Below are 17,655 nucleotides of genomic sequence, written 5' to 3'. Positions count from 1 at the left end.
AATGCATATAATATATACTCTAAATCTGTATGTAGGTGCGGGACTCTATCTGCAGAAATAAATATGTTCTGTATTACCTTGTTCTGCCTGGTCACCATAAGGAGAGAATTATCTCTGTTTAATATACCTTGACACACCCCTCACTTGAAATGGTGACAGCAAATGCAAACATAAAGATAAATAACCATTACAACCACGCCCATGGATACTGCAAACAGTCAACACCCCTTTAAAAAAGAGAACCTAACAGCCAACCTAACAGGTGCATTGGTCCAATTTGTTTGTAAACAAATGCCTCAACCTTTTAAATGTGAGTAACAAAAAAGTATGTATTTTTGAAAAGGTATATTGTTAATATACGTTCCCTTTAAGTTCACATTTTGTCCAAGTATTGCAGTGGCATATACAGTGGTGTGAAAAAGTGTTTGCCCCCTCCTGATTTTGTCACACTTAAATGTTTCAGATCATCAAACAAATTTAAATATTAGTCAAAGACAACACATGTAAACACAAAATGCAGTTTTTAAATGAAGGTTTTTATTATTAAGGGAGAAAAAAAATCCAAACCTACATGGCCCTGTGTGAAAAAGTGTACAGTCACACAATACATACACTCACTGAGAACTTTATTAAGTAGAAATAAATATTTAATAAACCAATCATTTGGCAGAAACTAAATACATAAATGTATGCAGACATGGCCAAAGGTTCAGCTGTTTTTCAGACCAAATGTTAGAATGACTTTGACAGTGGAATGATTGTTGGTTCCAGACAGGGTGGTTTGAGTATCTCTGAAACTGCTGATCTCCTGGGATTTGCATGCACAACAGTCTCTAGAGTTTGCAGAAAATGGTGCAAAAAACAAAAAACATCCACTGAGCAACGGTTATGCGGGGGAAAAACGCCTTGTTAATGAGAGAGGTCAGTGGAGAAGGGCCAGACTGGTCAAAGCTGACAGGAAGGTGACAGTAATGCAAATAACCACACGTTACAACAGTGGTATGCAGAAGAGCATCTCTGAACACACAACCCGTCAGACCTCTTAAGTGAATAGGCTACAGTAGCAGAAGACTAATAAGCCTACAAAATATAAATACCTAATAAAGTGCTCACTGAGTGTATATTTCATCGCTCCAGCTCCAATAAATTGCTACAGTTCTGACAAAGTGGCTTCATAGGATAAATAATTCTTCTAGACATGAAAAGCACACAAGAAAAATGGACATCTTGTTCATATTTTGGGATTGCAAATGTGATTGAAACTAAAGCCTGTGTACACAGGGGGTCCCCATGATGGAGGTGGGGAACCACTGCATGGGCTGATCAGGACGAGCCACTGCAGAAGGACAGCACCAAGTGACAAGTGGGCCAGATGAAAGTGTTGGGTTTGGGCCAGAATGATGTTTTGCACTAAATGTTATTAAATGAAAGAAGACAAGACTGCTTGTCCTTTTATTATAATGGTAACAAATAGAATTATACATACTGTATGTAATGAGTAGGCCCGCACGGAATCCGCGGACGCAGAACTCCGACAAAAACTCAGCGGAATTTAAGCATGTCAGAAATAGCTATACGTGGCATGAAGAATATGAATCCTACGCTGTGCTTATTGTGCAATATTGCAAACAATTATATGAGAAGTGATTAAATGATTAAACTGATTAAATTAGAAGAATTAATAGGCTCCTGATTAAGTTGTTCAACACTTGTTTCAGTCTGATCATATTTTTCCTTAAACCTATTAAAACAATGCATATTTTGTTCTACCAAATGATTAGTGTAGCCCATTGATTCACCCTAGTCTTTCATTTGAAGTTGTTACCTCTTAAGTAATTGTTTGCAGTATAGCATAATGAGCACAACATGGACATCAAACTCTTATCCTTCATGGAGTGCTTGGATATTTCTTACGTAATGTGGCTTAAGAGGGTTAAACATGGGGTCAGGCATGAAAAGCTTCAAATTAAGAAAAATATTTTAAAAATAAGCATTAAGAAAATAAATAAAGAATACAAATTCTATGGAATGAAAACCATTGTACTAAGGATCGTGATAGGGAACCACTGGATTAGGGTATGTAGTCTCAAATTTCTAAAAATAATTTTCTCTGGTTGTTTTGAATTTTTAATATTGAAGGAAAAAGTGCATCTCTGTCTCGACCTGAAGGTTGGGTAATTTCAGAACCAGCTGCAGGAGACTGTTGCAATTAGCGCAATGAGCCTAATTCTGCCCTGCTTGATGTTGTTGGGGGTTTTTTAGGGGGATTTTCAATATAGGCCATTTATACAGAATTAGGTCTCTGTTGTCTGTTTATCCCATATAGTGTACTCGAGTTTACTGAGTCGACTCCATGCTTCACACCCATATTGTGCGATCACACTGTCAAATATCTAATGGGAATTTGAATTCCATACAGATTTTAGGAAAAGTCTTTTAGAAAAGATTTTAGGAAAAGTTTAGGAAAATTTACTGTATTGGAGTAATTTTAATATTAAAGACACACTGAACAGAAGTTAGAGCAGCACTAGCTTCCACGATGTGACGTATACGTGAGTGGACTGGCTCTTTCAGGGGAAATTTTTGGAGGGTGGAGAGTGGAACTGACTGCCGTTAAATGAGGAGACAGAGCTGTAGCCTGTGGCTCTGGGGGGAAGAATACGCACCACTGCATGAAAGGACATTAATTGGAGGGGAACGGAAAATTTATATTAATTTAATCTAAATACACACCCGCTGGTACACAATGACGGCAAATCTTGTAAAATCTTTAAAAAAAAAAAAATAATTCTGAAAGTTCATGGAAAAACACAAGTATTACAGTGTTATAATGTTTTTGGAATATATACTTGAAGACGGTTCATATGGTCATGAAGAATTGACTAAATTGAGGGAAAAGTGCATTTTGTCTGTAAAGTCAAAAATGCCTTTCTAGCGTTAAACTGCCAGCTGTTTGCAACCAGCTCTTGAACAATGGGCACATTTATTCTTAGTATGTTCATGGCTCATCTATGAACTCCATGTGCATTTTTTCAGTCAGTTTTCAAGTTCAAATATAGTGTGTCCCAATCTTTGACATTTTCACGCTTTTGCAATTTGTGGTAACTGAAATAATTTAGTAAAAATTCTGATTACATTAAAAAAAATCATAATAATTTCTTCCTGTAACATTGTGGTCCTCTCAGCTTGAATTACCACCGCATGCATGGCCAAATGTGCTTAACACGCTGATAAATCCAGTGAATGACTGTAGTGCGGTTCTGGAGGGAAAATTCCGCAGATTTTACTCTGGAAACATTTACATTTTACATTTACATTTTAGTCATTTGGCAGACGATTAAATCCAAAGCGACTTACAAGTGCATAGGTTCTTCCACAAGTTAAAGCATCACATCCATAACTAGTAAAATACACATGAAGTGCTGTTCTAAACATACAGTCATCATAAGTCATCTTTAGACAAGAGGGGGAGGGATTCTGCTGTCCTGACAGTGGTAGGAAAGTCATTCCACCACTGAGGAACCAAAACGGAAAACAGGCCTGAACGTGCAGCTCGACCGCCAGGTGAAACCCCGCAGAAAACCCCAAAAAAGTCTGCGAATTCCGTCTGGGCCTAGTAATGAGTTGATACTTTAATTTGTTGTAAAATTATAGAAAAAGATACAGTAGGTAATTTCGGACTTCCCTCTGCATCAACAAACATCCTCAAACCACAACACTGTTAATCCCTCCCCCTTCTCTGTGAACGCGCTGACGTTTTTTCAATGATAGGAAGGGATTTACAATGTTCTTGTAACAATGTTTTAACACAAAAAATTACCTATTGTACCTTTAAGAACATTTAACAGTAACCTAAACCATTACATTGCCAATAAAAGTCATTAAAATGTATTAGAATAGAGCACTTCCTTACTATAAAACCTGATTCCATTTTTATGGGTGTCTCCTACCGCACAATTGTGAATGTAAGGCATTTAATTCATTTGATTCCGTAAGTAGAACAAGTCTTTGAAAATCAGTTAAGGTGTCAGTATCCCTGACTGGAACAGAGTCAGAACGCAGTGAATGTTTTTGAGCCGCGACTGTTCCCTTAACACCGTACGACCTTAACTGTTTCCTGTCTTCCTGCTGTGAACTTTCACACTGAATGTGCCTCCTTAAAATTTGACTTTGGCTCTATTAATCAGAATCTTCTCTGTCAATGCTATCCATCCACCAATCTCAGACCCAGCTAAGTTCAAAGTACCACACTGGCTTTACAGCCCTACTATTGCCATGGCATCTGTTTTATGAAGGGAAATGCTGGCCAGGATTTGCATTGCAAACATAGTTGATACAGCCCCGTGACAACAAAAATGGGTGATTCATTTCCTCTGAATTTATTATTGAATAACACTCCTTCACCAACATGTTAATCATAACAATTCTCAGATGGCATACAATGTTTGTTCTTCAAAGACACGGTGCTGGATTTAATAGAGCAAACAAAGGAAATTAAGGATATAGTTTTCATATAGATATGCTGTATCAAAAACCATCACAAAAAAGTATATAATCCAAAATCCACAGCTTACCTTAGCTTCCTCCATGCCATCGCAGTAAAAAAAGAAAAAAGAAACTTCACGACTATATCAATATAATCTCACCATTGTCAAGACTGAAATGTAATCCTCTTCAGACTGATGTGCTGTTCAGTGTTTGTGGTGCTCACAGTTATAGTGCTGAGGACCTCAGGCTCCTCCCAAGCAACACAGCACAGATGTTTCCATTCCCTGGAAATGAAACTGAAACGATGTCACTTTTGTTTTGCTTTACCCACTGCTTTACTCTGAAAGGAAACTGAGAATTCAAATAAATAACATAACAAAACAGATAAGACTCATGTCTTTTATCAAGGCAGACTTACCATCTTTTGTATTTCAAGAAGTGCTTCAGATGAAAACACAATTTTGGACAGTAGTAGCAAAATACTTTTGTTTAATGATACTAAAGGAAGCTGTAATTACTGTGATTCTTTTTACAATGTGATATAATGAAATAGCTACAGAATAAACAAACAAAAAGCATATTTTATTACTATTCAATGTACAATTCATTTGCAAAATGTAAACCTTACAGACTGTTTTTATTCAAGTGTAAACTATCTACAATTTCAGTTATGGCAGTTTTACATAAACCAAAAAGAAAAAAACCTTAGTATTAATAACCAGTTAAAGTACATAATGCAGTATGTGTTAGGACATTTTTTAAATGTTTTACAGGCAGAAATTGTGCAGCATGTCATAACGTTTGAAAATCAGTATCAGTTTCTTGGTAACAGTTTAAAAAATGTAAACCACTATTTTGGGTTCAAATGCTCAGATGTTCATGGGAGTCATTGCAATTTATATTTTGGTGAAGACAGCGCATCTTCTCTTCAACATGGCATTATATAAAATAAATTATAGTTTTGTCGATTACAACTCATGAGTAAAACAGCTTAATTTATTTTAAATAGAAGGAGAAATACTGTTTAGGTCCACTGTGTGTACACCAGGGGTCCTTGTGATAAAATAAGGACGTGAAGGCACAAGCACTATGTCTCAGCACTGCTTTACAATCACACATTTTATTTACACCAAACACTCAAACCGCAAATTGGGATATTTTCAGCTGCCAGCTTGCACTCAAGTTTTTCCACAATGGGAAATTACCCTGTATTGTTATTGCAAAAAAGGAATTTGAAAGATTAAAATAGATGTTTTTAAGAAAGAAATAAACTGTACGCAAGCAATCACTTAACAATGTTCAATATCGTCGTCATCCTGAAGATGCCGTGCCTTCCGGATCATTTCAACACGCTGTAAAGATACTGAAGTTCTGAGCTGCTGCTGCCAAAGTGCAGACACAAACTTTTACATCGTTCGCTTCAGTCAGCCGTGTTAAATGTGATTGGTTTAAAACGATGAACCGCAATGCCAATGCCTGATCGATGAATTGGTGCACCCAACAATCCCTCACACCTGACCAATGCATGGCATTGGTGAGTATTGGTGACACCTAGTCTGATCCGGGCATTTAAAAATGAAAGACATAAACAAAGTGGCAAAAAAACTGGAACTAAAAAAACAAAACTAAAACAGTAGTCATAACATATTCTAGCCCAGGTTGGCAGGAGAACTCTCCCTAAGCATAGTGGTGAGATATTGGACACTCCAGGCAGCTCTGTGTCCACTGTACCGGCGGCCATTCTGCCTTTTACTGCTTTTCCGCCATTTGATCCACCTCTTTGACTTCGATTACGGTGGGCTCCTCGGCTTGCGTCACCACCGTCTCGATGTTGCTGGTCGGCATGGTGACGATGGTGCCCCCGGCCCCCGCCATGTTCTGCAAGGTGGCGCCCAGCCCCGGCAAAGTGAGCAGCTGGAAGGGGCTCACCACCTTGACGATGGTCCCACCGTCCTGGATGGCCGCCGTGCTGAGCACGGTCAGGTTGGAGGCATCGGGCTGGATCTCCATCGTGCCAGGAGAGGCCAGGACCGTGTAGCCGCCCAGGAGGGGCGAGTTGGCGGCGGTGAAGGTGGCAGTGTGCTGGGAGTTCATGCTGGAGGCCTGGATGGCCGACACCACTTTGTCCAAGGGGAGGCTGGTCAGCTGGCCCATGGGCAGGCCCGAGGCCAGCGTGATCTGCGTGGGCTGGCTGGAGGCATGGGAGGCCACCGAGGCGGGGCCCGAAGTGGCCCGCATCAGGCGGGGCCGTTTGGGGGTGACGGGCGTGGAAACGGGCGTGAGGGTCATGAGGACGTTGTTCAGGTGCTGGGATTTGCTCTTCAGCTCTTTGGCTCGTTTGCGGTGCTCGTCACACTGCTGCTCCAGGGCTGGTGGCAGAAGAACAACACGCCGTCGGTAAATCACATGATGCACCGCATTCACTGGGGAGAACTGCAAGTGCCAGTGTGCTTGAGCTTACCGACTAAGCTACGGGTATACTGCTCCCGATATCGGTCCATTTGGCTTTTGTGGCTCGCCAAGACTTTCTTCACCAGGTCCAGCATGCCAAAGTTCTGGACTATGTTGTTCAGCAGCACTGCATCTGCCAAAAAAACAAAAAACATATCCAACCAATCCAGAGGGTGTTTTGCTACCACTACAAAACAGGCAGTAGCAGCCTTTCCTGACAGCAGCCTTTGTGTGCCTGGTGGGTCTAATTTCTCAGGCTCCTTCACTATGGTTTGCTTTATAGACTTGTTCCAATTGTAGCCTACTTGAAATACGAAAATGAACAAAACATCTCTTTCATTCACTGTCCTCTAGCTATATAATGCATTTAGGTTGCTTCAGATTCAGATTCAGATTCTATACCCACAAAAATCCCCAGCGCTTACTGCAACGAACACAGGTTTGTCTAACTCGATGCAGCCAAGTTAGCGCCGACAACAAGTTAGCCAAGCTGTTCCGATCATTTCAAATGGTCTCTGTACCAGTTAACATCTGCAGTACACCTCCACTAGCCTCAAGTTTATGCTCCCATGACAACAGAGGCAGGTACTGGCTATGAGTTAGCTCAGCTTCGTAGAAAATATTTCAGTTATACACTCTAGTCATGTTTTAAATTAGCAAAAATTCCGCTATTTAAACACATATTTTTCTGTTCTTAGAAAGATTTGTCATGGTGTCTGACAAATCTTGAGAAATATCTTGCAACATCATGCAAGACGAAAATCATCCATATGAAACAGCTCGTTTTGTCATTTGTTTCAAGATCATAGTGCCTAATGTCTAAAAGCAGTTTGACCAAGGGCTGAAACAGCCTGAGGACCAGTAAAAAGCAATTAATTTCATGACTGTAGGTGATAGGACACAGGGCTCTGACAAAAAAAGAACACTCAGATAAACAGGAAGCTTGCCTAAAACCGCTTTATAAATAAACACATACCCATGTCTTTGCCTGTGACTGGATAATGATGTCAAAACCACCAAATTATACAAAATACAACGGTGAGTCAGGGACTTTGCACCCGTTATAAAATGCAAAGAAGCATGATTAAGTCCTAGTCCTAGTCCTAGTCCTACACTAAATTCAGTTTCGAATGGAGAATCTCCATATGAAACTGAATTTAGTCTGTGATTTAGTCCAAGCTTAATCTGTGTATGTAAAACTGGCCCCAAAAAACCTAAGCATTGCTGCATTTTGTGCCATTCATCCCTAAGATATCAATGCCACTACAAAGATACTCCATCCCTCTAAGCAGGTGAATAAAATACCTTTTAAATGTTTCACCAAGGTAACACAACTAACATGAATCAGCAGTACATTAACAACATTGGTGGTTTGTTGCAGTTACCATTGACTTGCAATGGTGGTTGCTGAATGCGGTCCTGTAGTCCTTTCAGTGTTTCTTTCACCTCCTTCTGAAACTCCTCAACCACTTCCTCTAAGAGTCCAGCGTCCTTCAGTCCACGCCAGAAGGTTACTGTGTCTTCTTTTTTAAGGAATGAAAAGAAGAGATTATCACACAGCCACAGGTAACAACTTGTAACCACAAACTCACACACCTTCTGGCAAGTGGGTCCTGAGGACTGGAGTTGAGAAACACTGATTTAGCACATGGTTAGCCAAACTCGGGTGGGTGCTTGTGTAGCCTGGTTTTTGTTCCAGCCAATTCCATAATTAGGTCAATTGAAAACATGCATTTAGGTGCTTCCGTTATTTTTCATTTGTCATAATTCAGGTTTGCTTCATCAACATTTGCTTTCTTGACCCCATAGTTTGTGGTCACACTTTCAGAATATATTACACCAATCAATTAATAAGAACATCTATCAATTGTATGCAACATAAATAGCCCTGAAGCTAATAAAAACTTCAAAATAAATGCAGCTAAATTAACAGCTCATTAGCCCAGGTCTGATTCAGTAATCCCATGTATGAAAGATGAAGAGACTCACCTCCTATAGTTGTCACCCACTCAGTGCTTTCCTCTGTGGTTTCGATTGTGAATGTGGCTGGTGACCCATTCACTGCAACCAAAATGACATTCTTAATGTACGAGAACAATAAATTGACTTTGGAACCAGGAAACTGAATTAGAAAATCTTACAATTATTTATATAAACCTGATATGAATGAGACTGTCGGTCTTTGTCTTGTGTCCTGGTCTTCAAAAGTAGTTTTCCAAACAGCCCCAATATTTTTAAAAATAGAATACAGATAATCTATTTTTTAGAATACAGATAATGAATTACATTTTAAACAACAATTATTTAATACACACCTATTCTTTGTTCTCCAAAAAAATCAATCGCAAGGTAAGAAAGCTACAGCAAATTTTTTACAGGTCTGCACAGAGGCAACACAAAGCATGTGTTTCCCTGTGGGACCACCGGGCTTAGTGGAGCTGTTTGGATACAGCACCAGGCCACGGAGCCCATCAACACACTAGAACAGTGCGTAGACACGATGAGTCACCCTCCTTTCCAGAAAAAGATTCTGAGCAGAACAGAGCACAACATAGAGAGCTGGAACATGTAGGAAGGCTCTGAGGGACAATTTAGCATGAGGGGTATTTACCATCTGCTGATGAGGGAGTAACAGGGATAAATTCTGTGGACTGCTGACTGCTAAAGGATGTCCTGTTGCCCACTAAATCGATTTTGGTACTGCGGCAGGTGTTGGAGCACACTTTGGAGTGCTGGTAGAAGTCCAGTTCTCCAGAATCCATTATTTTCCTGAACAGATAAACAATCAAGGAAAAGGTGAATTGAAACTGTGCCTCACAGATAAGTCCTAAAATGTGGTCATCACAAATGTGTATGTATCTCAATAAATGCTAAATTTATGGTAGTGAAAAAGGAACAGGCACACCACCAGAAAAGGGGAATGTCCATCCAAGCAAAATTTCACAAGCAGAATTGTGTTTCTGTAATTCCCTGAAGCAGAGATCTATCACCAAATGCAAATTACTACACTGCAAGCAACACTAACACCACAATCATTTGTTGCCTGACAAAGGACTAGTTCTTTAACTGCCCATAGCACCAAGGAAAACATGATATCAGAATTTTTATCTATGCTCACTGTATCCAAGGCAAACCAAGGTTATCGACTGTACTGTCATGGCAAGACCTGTACACATCTCAGATAAACATTGTTCACAGTAAACTGGTGCTGATTTGAGAACTCAACAGACTGTATATAATGCTATAGATACAACTTACAGACTACCATTTATTTCTGAAGGGTATCATATGAACCTGCGTCTGTTTGCATTGAGGTGGCTAGGCTACTGTTAAAGCAGAACGCATTTAAAAACAGACCTTAACATGATTCCATTCAAGCGAATTGCTCTTTTCCAGTCCTTGAGAGTGGATTTCCCTGCAAAATGAACAAACTCCTTTGGACTGATGAGGTGTTCGTTATACTAGGAAAAAACAGACACAGGACCAAAAACTGATTAATCAGTTATGATGGCAAGATGTATGTCATGATTTTTTTAAGTGACAAAAGGGAGTTAGATACTATGCATAGCACTGCATGTACAGTGATAATGCGTGTACTGTAATATTAGTATAAATTAGGAACTGGGGGGTCAGCAATTTGAGGAGCAAATGTGTGTGTGTGTGTGTGTGTGTGTGTGCACATGCGTGTATGTGTCTGTCTGTCTGTCTGTCTGTTTTAACTGTTAGAATTCAGAGAGCCGGACATTAAACAATGGTGCTGATCGTTAAAACTGCTGGATTCATAAATTGCACAAACGTTTAAACATACTTTACTTCAACCTCACTTCCCCGACAAACATATATATGAAATTCAAGGTTATAGAAAAAGTTCATGCGCTGAACTGGTCACATGCCCAGGTGGTTATCATTTAATTGTGAGTATCCTTGGCAAACCAGATAAACAAACCTCACAGGCCATGAATTACCAACTCCTGTGGGCCTTGAGCAAGAAACATGATAAAAAGGGAGGATGAGAAAAAGTTTTACTTTCTTGTCAAAAATGCCCTTGAAACTGGACTGCACGTGTTTGCACAGTACCTCTTAGGGGGCATAAAGGAACGGTGTAAATAATGCCCTTTTAGTGAGGTGCTGACTCTCAGCAGGTGTGCTCTTTTTGCAGAAATAAAGACCCTCATATTTGGATTTGCACTTGTAAGTCGCTTTGGATTAAAAGCGTCTGCCAAATGACAAAAATGTAAATGTAAAATGAATCTAGTGTGAAGTGTTTTCCAGACTGGATTGCCTCCTTATTCTGATTTTTCCATAGGATAGATGTCAGCACTATTTTGCTCTATAAAATGAATGTGAATGCCTAGGAAACAGGATGAACATATATCAGTTGGGAGGCCTACCATGTTTCTGGGAACCACAAAGTGAATAACGCACATTAGACTCACTTGAACACATTTGATGTTAATTCCAGGACACACAAACTTCCTCCAAATGAGGGCAGCTTTGATATCTCCACAGGTTATGGGGTATATAATTTCTGCTTCCATATTCTCCACTTCTTCAGACAGCTTCATTGCTGGAGGCGGTCAAAGATTAATGGTGACACACGGACAAGGCACATTATTTTTCAGCAAACATGTTGGCACAACACAAACTAAATTGTATTATTTGATGCAATATTATTGGGATCAGAATTCCACAGCACGAACCAGAGGTTATAGTAAAAACTATAACAACATTATAAGCAGAATGCTCCAACATATCCAGCACTAAATACCCTGCCACCGCTTATCATCTGCCACACATTTATGAAAGGGCTGCAGTTGAGGGGTCAAATGAAAAATCAATACATGAATCAGTAAACAGATTCTTGTTAACACTTTAAATTTGAATGATATTGCCGTATTAGCTTTTGGACTGTGCCATTCAACATGAATTACCCATAAAAACAGTTGAGTTTAGTACCTATAACTGCTTCTTTCTCCAGGATGGGAGTCGCAGTGAAGGTGGATATTTCAGATTCATGGTCCATGTTCTCCTCCGCCATTTCTTCCCTGAACAACAATCACAAACACCCATATGACCACAGGAAGAACTACCTGTACTCCTTTACAAAAAAAAAAAAAAAAAAAAAAGACAAACGAAAAAACAAAAAAAGAAGTCATGAGACTTATGCCTGCAGGAGCATGTGTTGTGTATTTGTGTATAATTTTCTCCTAAAACGGTATTATACAATTAATATAATTAAACTCAATTAAATAGGTTGTCAAGCAGAAGGAAGTTACAGATTGATACGCCTACACCAACATCACAAGCACTCTATTTATATACAGATTTGATCTCTAAACTGCAGTGAAACTGTCAATATAAACACGGCAGAAAAATGTTGATTCTTCTTAAGAAAACATGTATAAAATCACGGTAGGAGGGTCTGATATGAAGAAAAGTTGTTCTGCAAGCTATCCTAAGGCTTGTGCAATTGTTTACCCCTCTTTTCTCAACTTCAAAATGGCTTGCTTTTCTCCCAAAAACAGCTCTCTGGTCTTCATGTTGGTTTATCGTTTCTAACACAAATGCAGTGTTCACAGGCAAAACCCAAGGCTAACACCAAGAATAGACATTCAGAACTATTTATTGTTTAACCAATCAATTTAACAGGACACATCTGAACAACAAGAAACACCTGTCAGTGACCTGTTCCAATACTTTTGCTCACCTAAAGAATGGGTGGTCAGATTCAAAAGGTGATATGTTCTAGCCTAAATTGTTTAACAAATCTAGATAAAATACCAGGAAATAAAAGCTGACACTAAGATCTGTCATCTCATGTACATCCTTTAACCTCAAACTCAATTGTCTTCAGTGTATAGCAAAAACAAAGGAATTGACCTTGCTGTTCCAATACTTTTGGAGGGGACTATACATTCAACTACCAATTCATAGCCTGAACTGGACAACTTAAAATTAATTTCCACTAACATAACATGGTTACTGTGGTCTAAATATTCATCTCCATACAATGAAATTGTAGTTCAATAATAGCAGAAAATAAAACAGAGGTATATGCAATATATGTTGTTGGGCAGTTCTTGTATTACATGACAGCCTTTAATGCTAAATATCTGCTCTCTTTGTGCCCCTCCCTTGCTTGTTTAACACGTTAGTGATTCTAGAGGCTCAAAAGTATCACTATCATTTCCTGCATTCAAAGATTAGTACAACAGACATTCTACAGAGATTACAAAATTCCAGGAAACTATTGCGCAATCATTTCACCATCATTTAGGCTAAATTGAAACTTTAGAACCATGAAACTGAAACAGAGAAGCTGGTCAACCACAAGACATCTAGGGGCAATGAAGGGTTGAATCTAATTTTAACTACTGATATATTTATTTGGCAAAATATAGGAGACAATACCAATACAGACAGGGGCTTACAGAAGTATCAATGCCCTCTGCCCTCCCCCCACCCCGAGGATCATGCTAAAAGTTCATCTTCAATAAGCATATGAATAAGTAAAAAATAAAATACATATTACAGTGGAACCTGCTTTCAGATGGAAAAACAACAATCCATGGGACAATTAAATGTCAAATGCCATTTAGCCAACTGTAAATGCTCTGTGGAATAAAACACAGCACTTTTTTTACTAAGAATCATTTTGGCCTATGTCAAAACACTGAATATTTTAAGAGGGTTCAGTCTATTAAAGTCATAAAATAATTCAGAATCACAAATTAACAAATAAAATGCAAACAAACAGAGTTTGGTCACATAAAAGGGTGTTGCCAATTGCCCCTCGTCTGAAGTAAATGGTGACACCATCTAGACTGGATTAATTAATGCATAGTTTGAAAAGTGCCACAAGGTCTGGTCTCAGATCAGCTTTCCATACTCCTAACCTACAAATATACTTAATTTCTCATACTGTATCTTAGTGAATGAAAGAGCACTGTTGTGCAAAACCTTGTGTGCTTCCATTATCAAAATATTAAAAATAGTGAAAGGGAAATATTTAACATTTGAATGATGTCCTACTGTATATTGCTGCTTAATTTCAGAAAATGTGCATAACATGCTTCAAAAAACAAAAAGACAGCTGACTGTAGAAATCATAATGGTAACCTAGTCATCCAAGTCTGCTTAGATTGTAGCTGTCCAGGTGCAGCCCATGTAGCACAGACTGTCTGAGCCTCAACCTTGGCTAATGTACATCATTAGCCAACATTGATTATAATAGACCGAATCCTCAGTGATGCTGGAAGAAAATGCAGGCCTTCATGGCAGTTCCCATATCAAGGCAAGGCATGTTGGCATACTTGGACACTCACCCCTGCTGGGCCAGCTCTGTGGTGACCAGCATAGTCTTCACCTCCTCCACAACTGCTGTATCCACCACAGTGTCTGGCGTTGTCACGACAACAACTTCCTCCACATGCATGCTGACTTCGGAGGAGGCCATGGCTGGAGCTGCAGTCAGCCGGGCTGCTCACTAGGTGGAAAAGCAAAGCAAAGCACTCTACACAGGTTTCTCACAATCACCGATACCACCAATTCAAGGATATTACGAGTCTCATCAATGTGGCATTTTTGTCAGGGCAACTCAGGTATTTAGATTAAATACACACTCAGTGAGCACTTTATTAGGCTTTTATTTGACTAATTTTTTTTTACTTATTAGTCTTCAGCTGCTATAGCCTATCCACTTAAGAAGTTTGACACGTTGTGTGTTCGGAGATGCTCTTTTGCTTACCACTGTTATAATGACTGGTCATTTGCATTACTGTCACCTTCCTGTCAGACCAGTCTGGCCCTTCTCCTCTAACCTCTCTCATTAACAGCCCGTTTTTGACCGCAGAACTGCTGCTCACTGAATGTTTTTTATTTTTTGCACCATTCTCTGCAAACTCTTGAGATTTCTGAGATACTGAAACCGCCATTTACCCTGTCTGGCACCAACAATTATTCCACGGTCTAAGTCACTTCGATCTTATTTCTTCCCCATTCTGAAAAACAGCTGAACCTCTTGACCATGTCTGAATGCTTTTATGCATTCAGTTGCTGCCACATGACTGGCTGATTAAATATTTGCATTATTTGCATAGGTGAGGTTGATAGGACAGGCCAGTGGTTTTAGAAATCCACATGTGACCGGTGGCACTGAGCATGCATTGACGGTGCCAGTGGAATTTAAAAATTAAGCACTTTAAAGCTACTTGCCATTTGACCATTTCAAGAAACTTCTGGTCCTTAACTGGACAGGATTTAATTCAGGAAGACTACTGTTACTGTAACATTACGCTCAACCATAAGTGTGCAAAAGCTATAGACTTAAACTATGACAAGGTACTAGGCCTTGTGAGTTTGTAGGAAGCAAATTGTATGTAGTCTTTTGTGTTTTGAACTTCCTGTAGAAGACCCACAGCCCTACAGAAAACGATATTTTAAGCAACGATCAGTGGTTAGCAAATTACGTAGTCAAGGTCGACGCTCAGCCCGACTGACTGCATAAGCCATGGATTCAAGTTCCCATCTGAGGTAAATTCAGGTAAAAGAAAAAAAAACACTGGGCTGGAAGAGGGGGGGGGGGATACTCCTGAACTTGTACTGTACACAAGGGATAAGCCGTAATAAGCTGTATGATGCAAGATATTTGTTCAGAGGCAGAGCTTTATTGGGCAGCAACATGTTTCAGAAAGACATACTGTTCCATACATACGCCTGTGTGCACACAATTTAGATATACACTCATATCTCCCGTGTTGCTTCTTCATAAGTCAGGCTGGTAGCCACTGTAATAGGTTTGTGGTGAAGTTATTTGTTGTAGTTACATAAGAAATAAACACAATACCATTAGCTAACCAATAGATTTTTTCATATAGCTAATATTTCATGGGCTGCGAATGCTTATACGCAAATTGACTAGGACGAGCTAACGAGCATTACAAACAAGTTAAGCAATCAGTAACATTTACTTCTTTTTTTACACGCTAGTCATAAAAATCTGAATTTACCTAGCTAGTTGAGAAGTGTAATTCGCATGTAATGGCTAGATGTAGGGATATATGATTTAGCTAGCCAAGTTTTAAAAGGAAGTAGCAGACTCCCCTTGCCCTTGCTAGGAGTAATGCCTGGCGTTGCTACTGCTAGTCTAGCACAGTAGATGCAACGAGTGCAACACTGGAAAACTAGCTAACGCTAGCTATTGTAACCTACATGCTATTGATCACAGCTGGCTAGCCTGCTATAAAACGGTTTTAGGTGATAAACTATGCAACTTATCATAAAGTAAGCTAATTAGCTAGCTGGTGAGTTAACAGTTAGTAGCCAACTGTAGCTAATACCTTTGTAGAGCGGAGTTCCATAACAAAAATACAACATAGCCTAAAGTTAGCAGGTTAGCAAATTACTGCGTCCGGCTTAGGCTAATTTCTTTCAGTTGATTATGTGCATGGACCCTAAAGTGCAGTTAACTTTATTAAAGAATAAATTGTTTCCGTGCTGAATCGCTGGCAGTTGTACACGTAGCTATGATATGCCAAAACATACCGCTGGCCGTGACTATCCCACACTAACGTAACGTTACCACAGATATGTAGCTAGCTATATAACTATAGCCTGTCCAACAGCACTGGACCCGGATCAGTCAATGGTTTTCAGGACAATATTTGGAGTTGGGGTTACAGTTGGGTAAACTGATCCTCGATCGGTTATTGTGTGGACAGAAAGTACCCTGTGGTGCAGTCGCTAGATGTTTTGTCACCACCCACCAGACGCACGGTTTACGCCAGATCGTGCTGAGGGCGCCGTCTTGACGCTCTATAATCACCGGCGCGGTGGGCCGTATCCGTCCGTACGGCAATCTCACAGTGTACGTCCTTACGCTCAACCACTGAAATCACCCCAAGCCCTTTTCATAACGCAGATCATTCGGAAGAAACTTGTGTCTTACCTTCTAGGTTTGGAGATGCAATCGTATTTGACCAAGTGGCTGTAAAAGATGTGGCGCTGTGTACTGAAATGGTGACGCAGGATGAAAAACAGAGCTGCCACAGGGGCGGAGACTGCGGCTTTCGCGTCACCCACCGGTTCGGCCGCAAGGGGGCTACTCTCAAAAATCTGAATTCCACTGATATGTCCAAAATGGCTCATGAAGTTTCTGCAGTGGTGTAGATATTGAGCGCCTATAATTTCATTGAACACCATGTGTCACGTTGTAGTGATTGGTATTGTCAAACATATCCTACTTATAAAATTCAGAACTACCATGTAGAGGAAGTTAATAATAAGCCAGATATTTATACTTAACTATTTAACAATTTACATACTGCCTAGGGTGAACTGTGATGACTGTAATGAAAGCTTCTGTTTTATACCCCTTTCTGACAGAAAACCCAGGATATACAGTACATAGGATAGTATTGAACCCGGGATCAACCCAGTTTCATCCATTCCCACCACACGATGGTCCCGGAATGTTCTGTTTACTTTCGGCATTGTTTACTAATGAAATTGGATGAAATTGGCATTAGGCTAATGCCTGATCTAGTTGCTGCTTGTCTCACTGTGCATAGTGAATATTTGTGAAATACAGAAAGAGTCTGAGCGGAACATTGATAACGTCTAAACCAGACAATAACCTGTGGCAACCACAATGCTACAATGTACCTTTGAGGTACAGAAACATAACCAACATTTCCAGATGAAAAATATTACATTATC

General features: G+C 39.7%; 1 protein-coding gene across 2 annotated transcripts; it reads right to left on the bottom strand.

Annotated features, from left to right (window-relative positions):
- Positions 1-5,049: 5,049 nt before the first annotated feature.
- On the bottom strand, positions 5,050-17,024 carry gmeb2 (glucocorticoid modulatory element binding protein 2). 2 transcript variants are annotated; one of them, XM_061219467.1, is made up of 11 exons: positions 16,886-17,024; positions 14,265-14,425; positions 11,896-11,984; positions 11,376-11,506; positions 10,297-10,400; positions 9,551-9,708; positions 9,097-9,138; positions 8,929-9,000; positions 8,325-8,462; positions 6,950-7,072; positions 5,050-6,857 (listed from the first exon to the last, which is right to left on the bottom strand). In XM_061219467.1, exons 2-11 carry the CDS (start codon positions 14,393-14,395, stop codon positions 6,238-6,240), a joined length of 1,608 nt encoding a protein of 535 aa, XP_061075451.1. In that variant the 5' UTR covers positions 14,396-14,425; positions 16,886-17,024; the 3' UTR covers positions 5,050-6,237. The 2 variants fall into 2 exon arrangements, with proteins under 2 accessions (XP_061075451.1, XP_061075452.1); XM_061219468.1 differs by lacking the exon at positions 9,097-9,138.
- Between the last annotated feature and the right edge of the window lie 631 nt (positions 17,025-17,655).

Source organism: Conger conger, chromosome 14 (genome assembly GCF_963514075.1).
Source record: "Conger conger chromosome 14, fConCon1.1, whole genome shotgun sequence".
Taxonomy (NCBI): domain Eukaryota; kingdom Metazoa; phylum Chordata; class Actinopteri; order Anguilliformes; family Congridae; genus Conger; species Conger conger.
Note: the sequence above shows the minus strand (reverse complement) of the source record. Positions and strands in the feature narration are given on the sequence as shown.

Excerpts from the sequence above, each read along its gene's own strand:
- gmeb2 (XM_061219467.1), bottom strand. The coding sequence starts at position 14,395 with ATGGCCTCCTCCGAAGTCAGCATGCATGTGGAGGAAGTTGTTGTCGTG. Across the intron at positions 11,985-14,264 it reads ACAGAGCTGGCCCAGCAGGG|GGAAGAAATGGCGGAGGAGA; the intron begins GTGAGTGTCCAA and ends ATTGTTGTTCAG. Across the intron at positions 6,858-6,949 it reads GTATACCCGTAGCTTAGTCG|CCCTGGAGCAGCAGTGTGAC; the intron begins GTAAGCTCAAGC and ends TTCTGCCACCAG.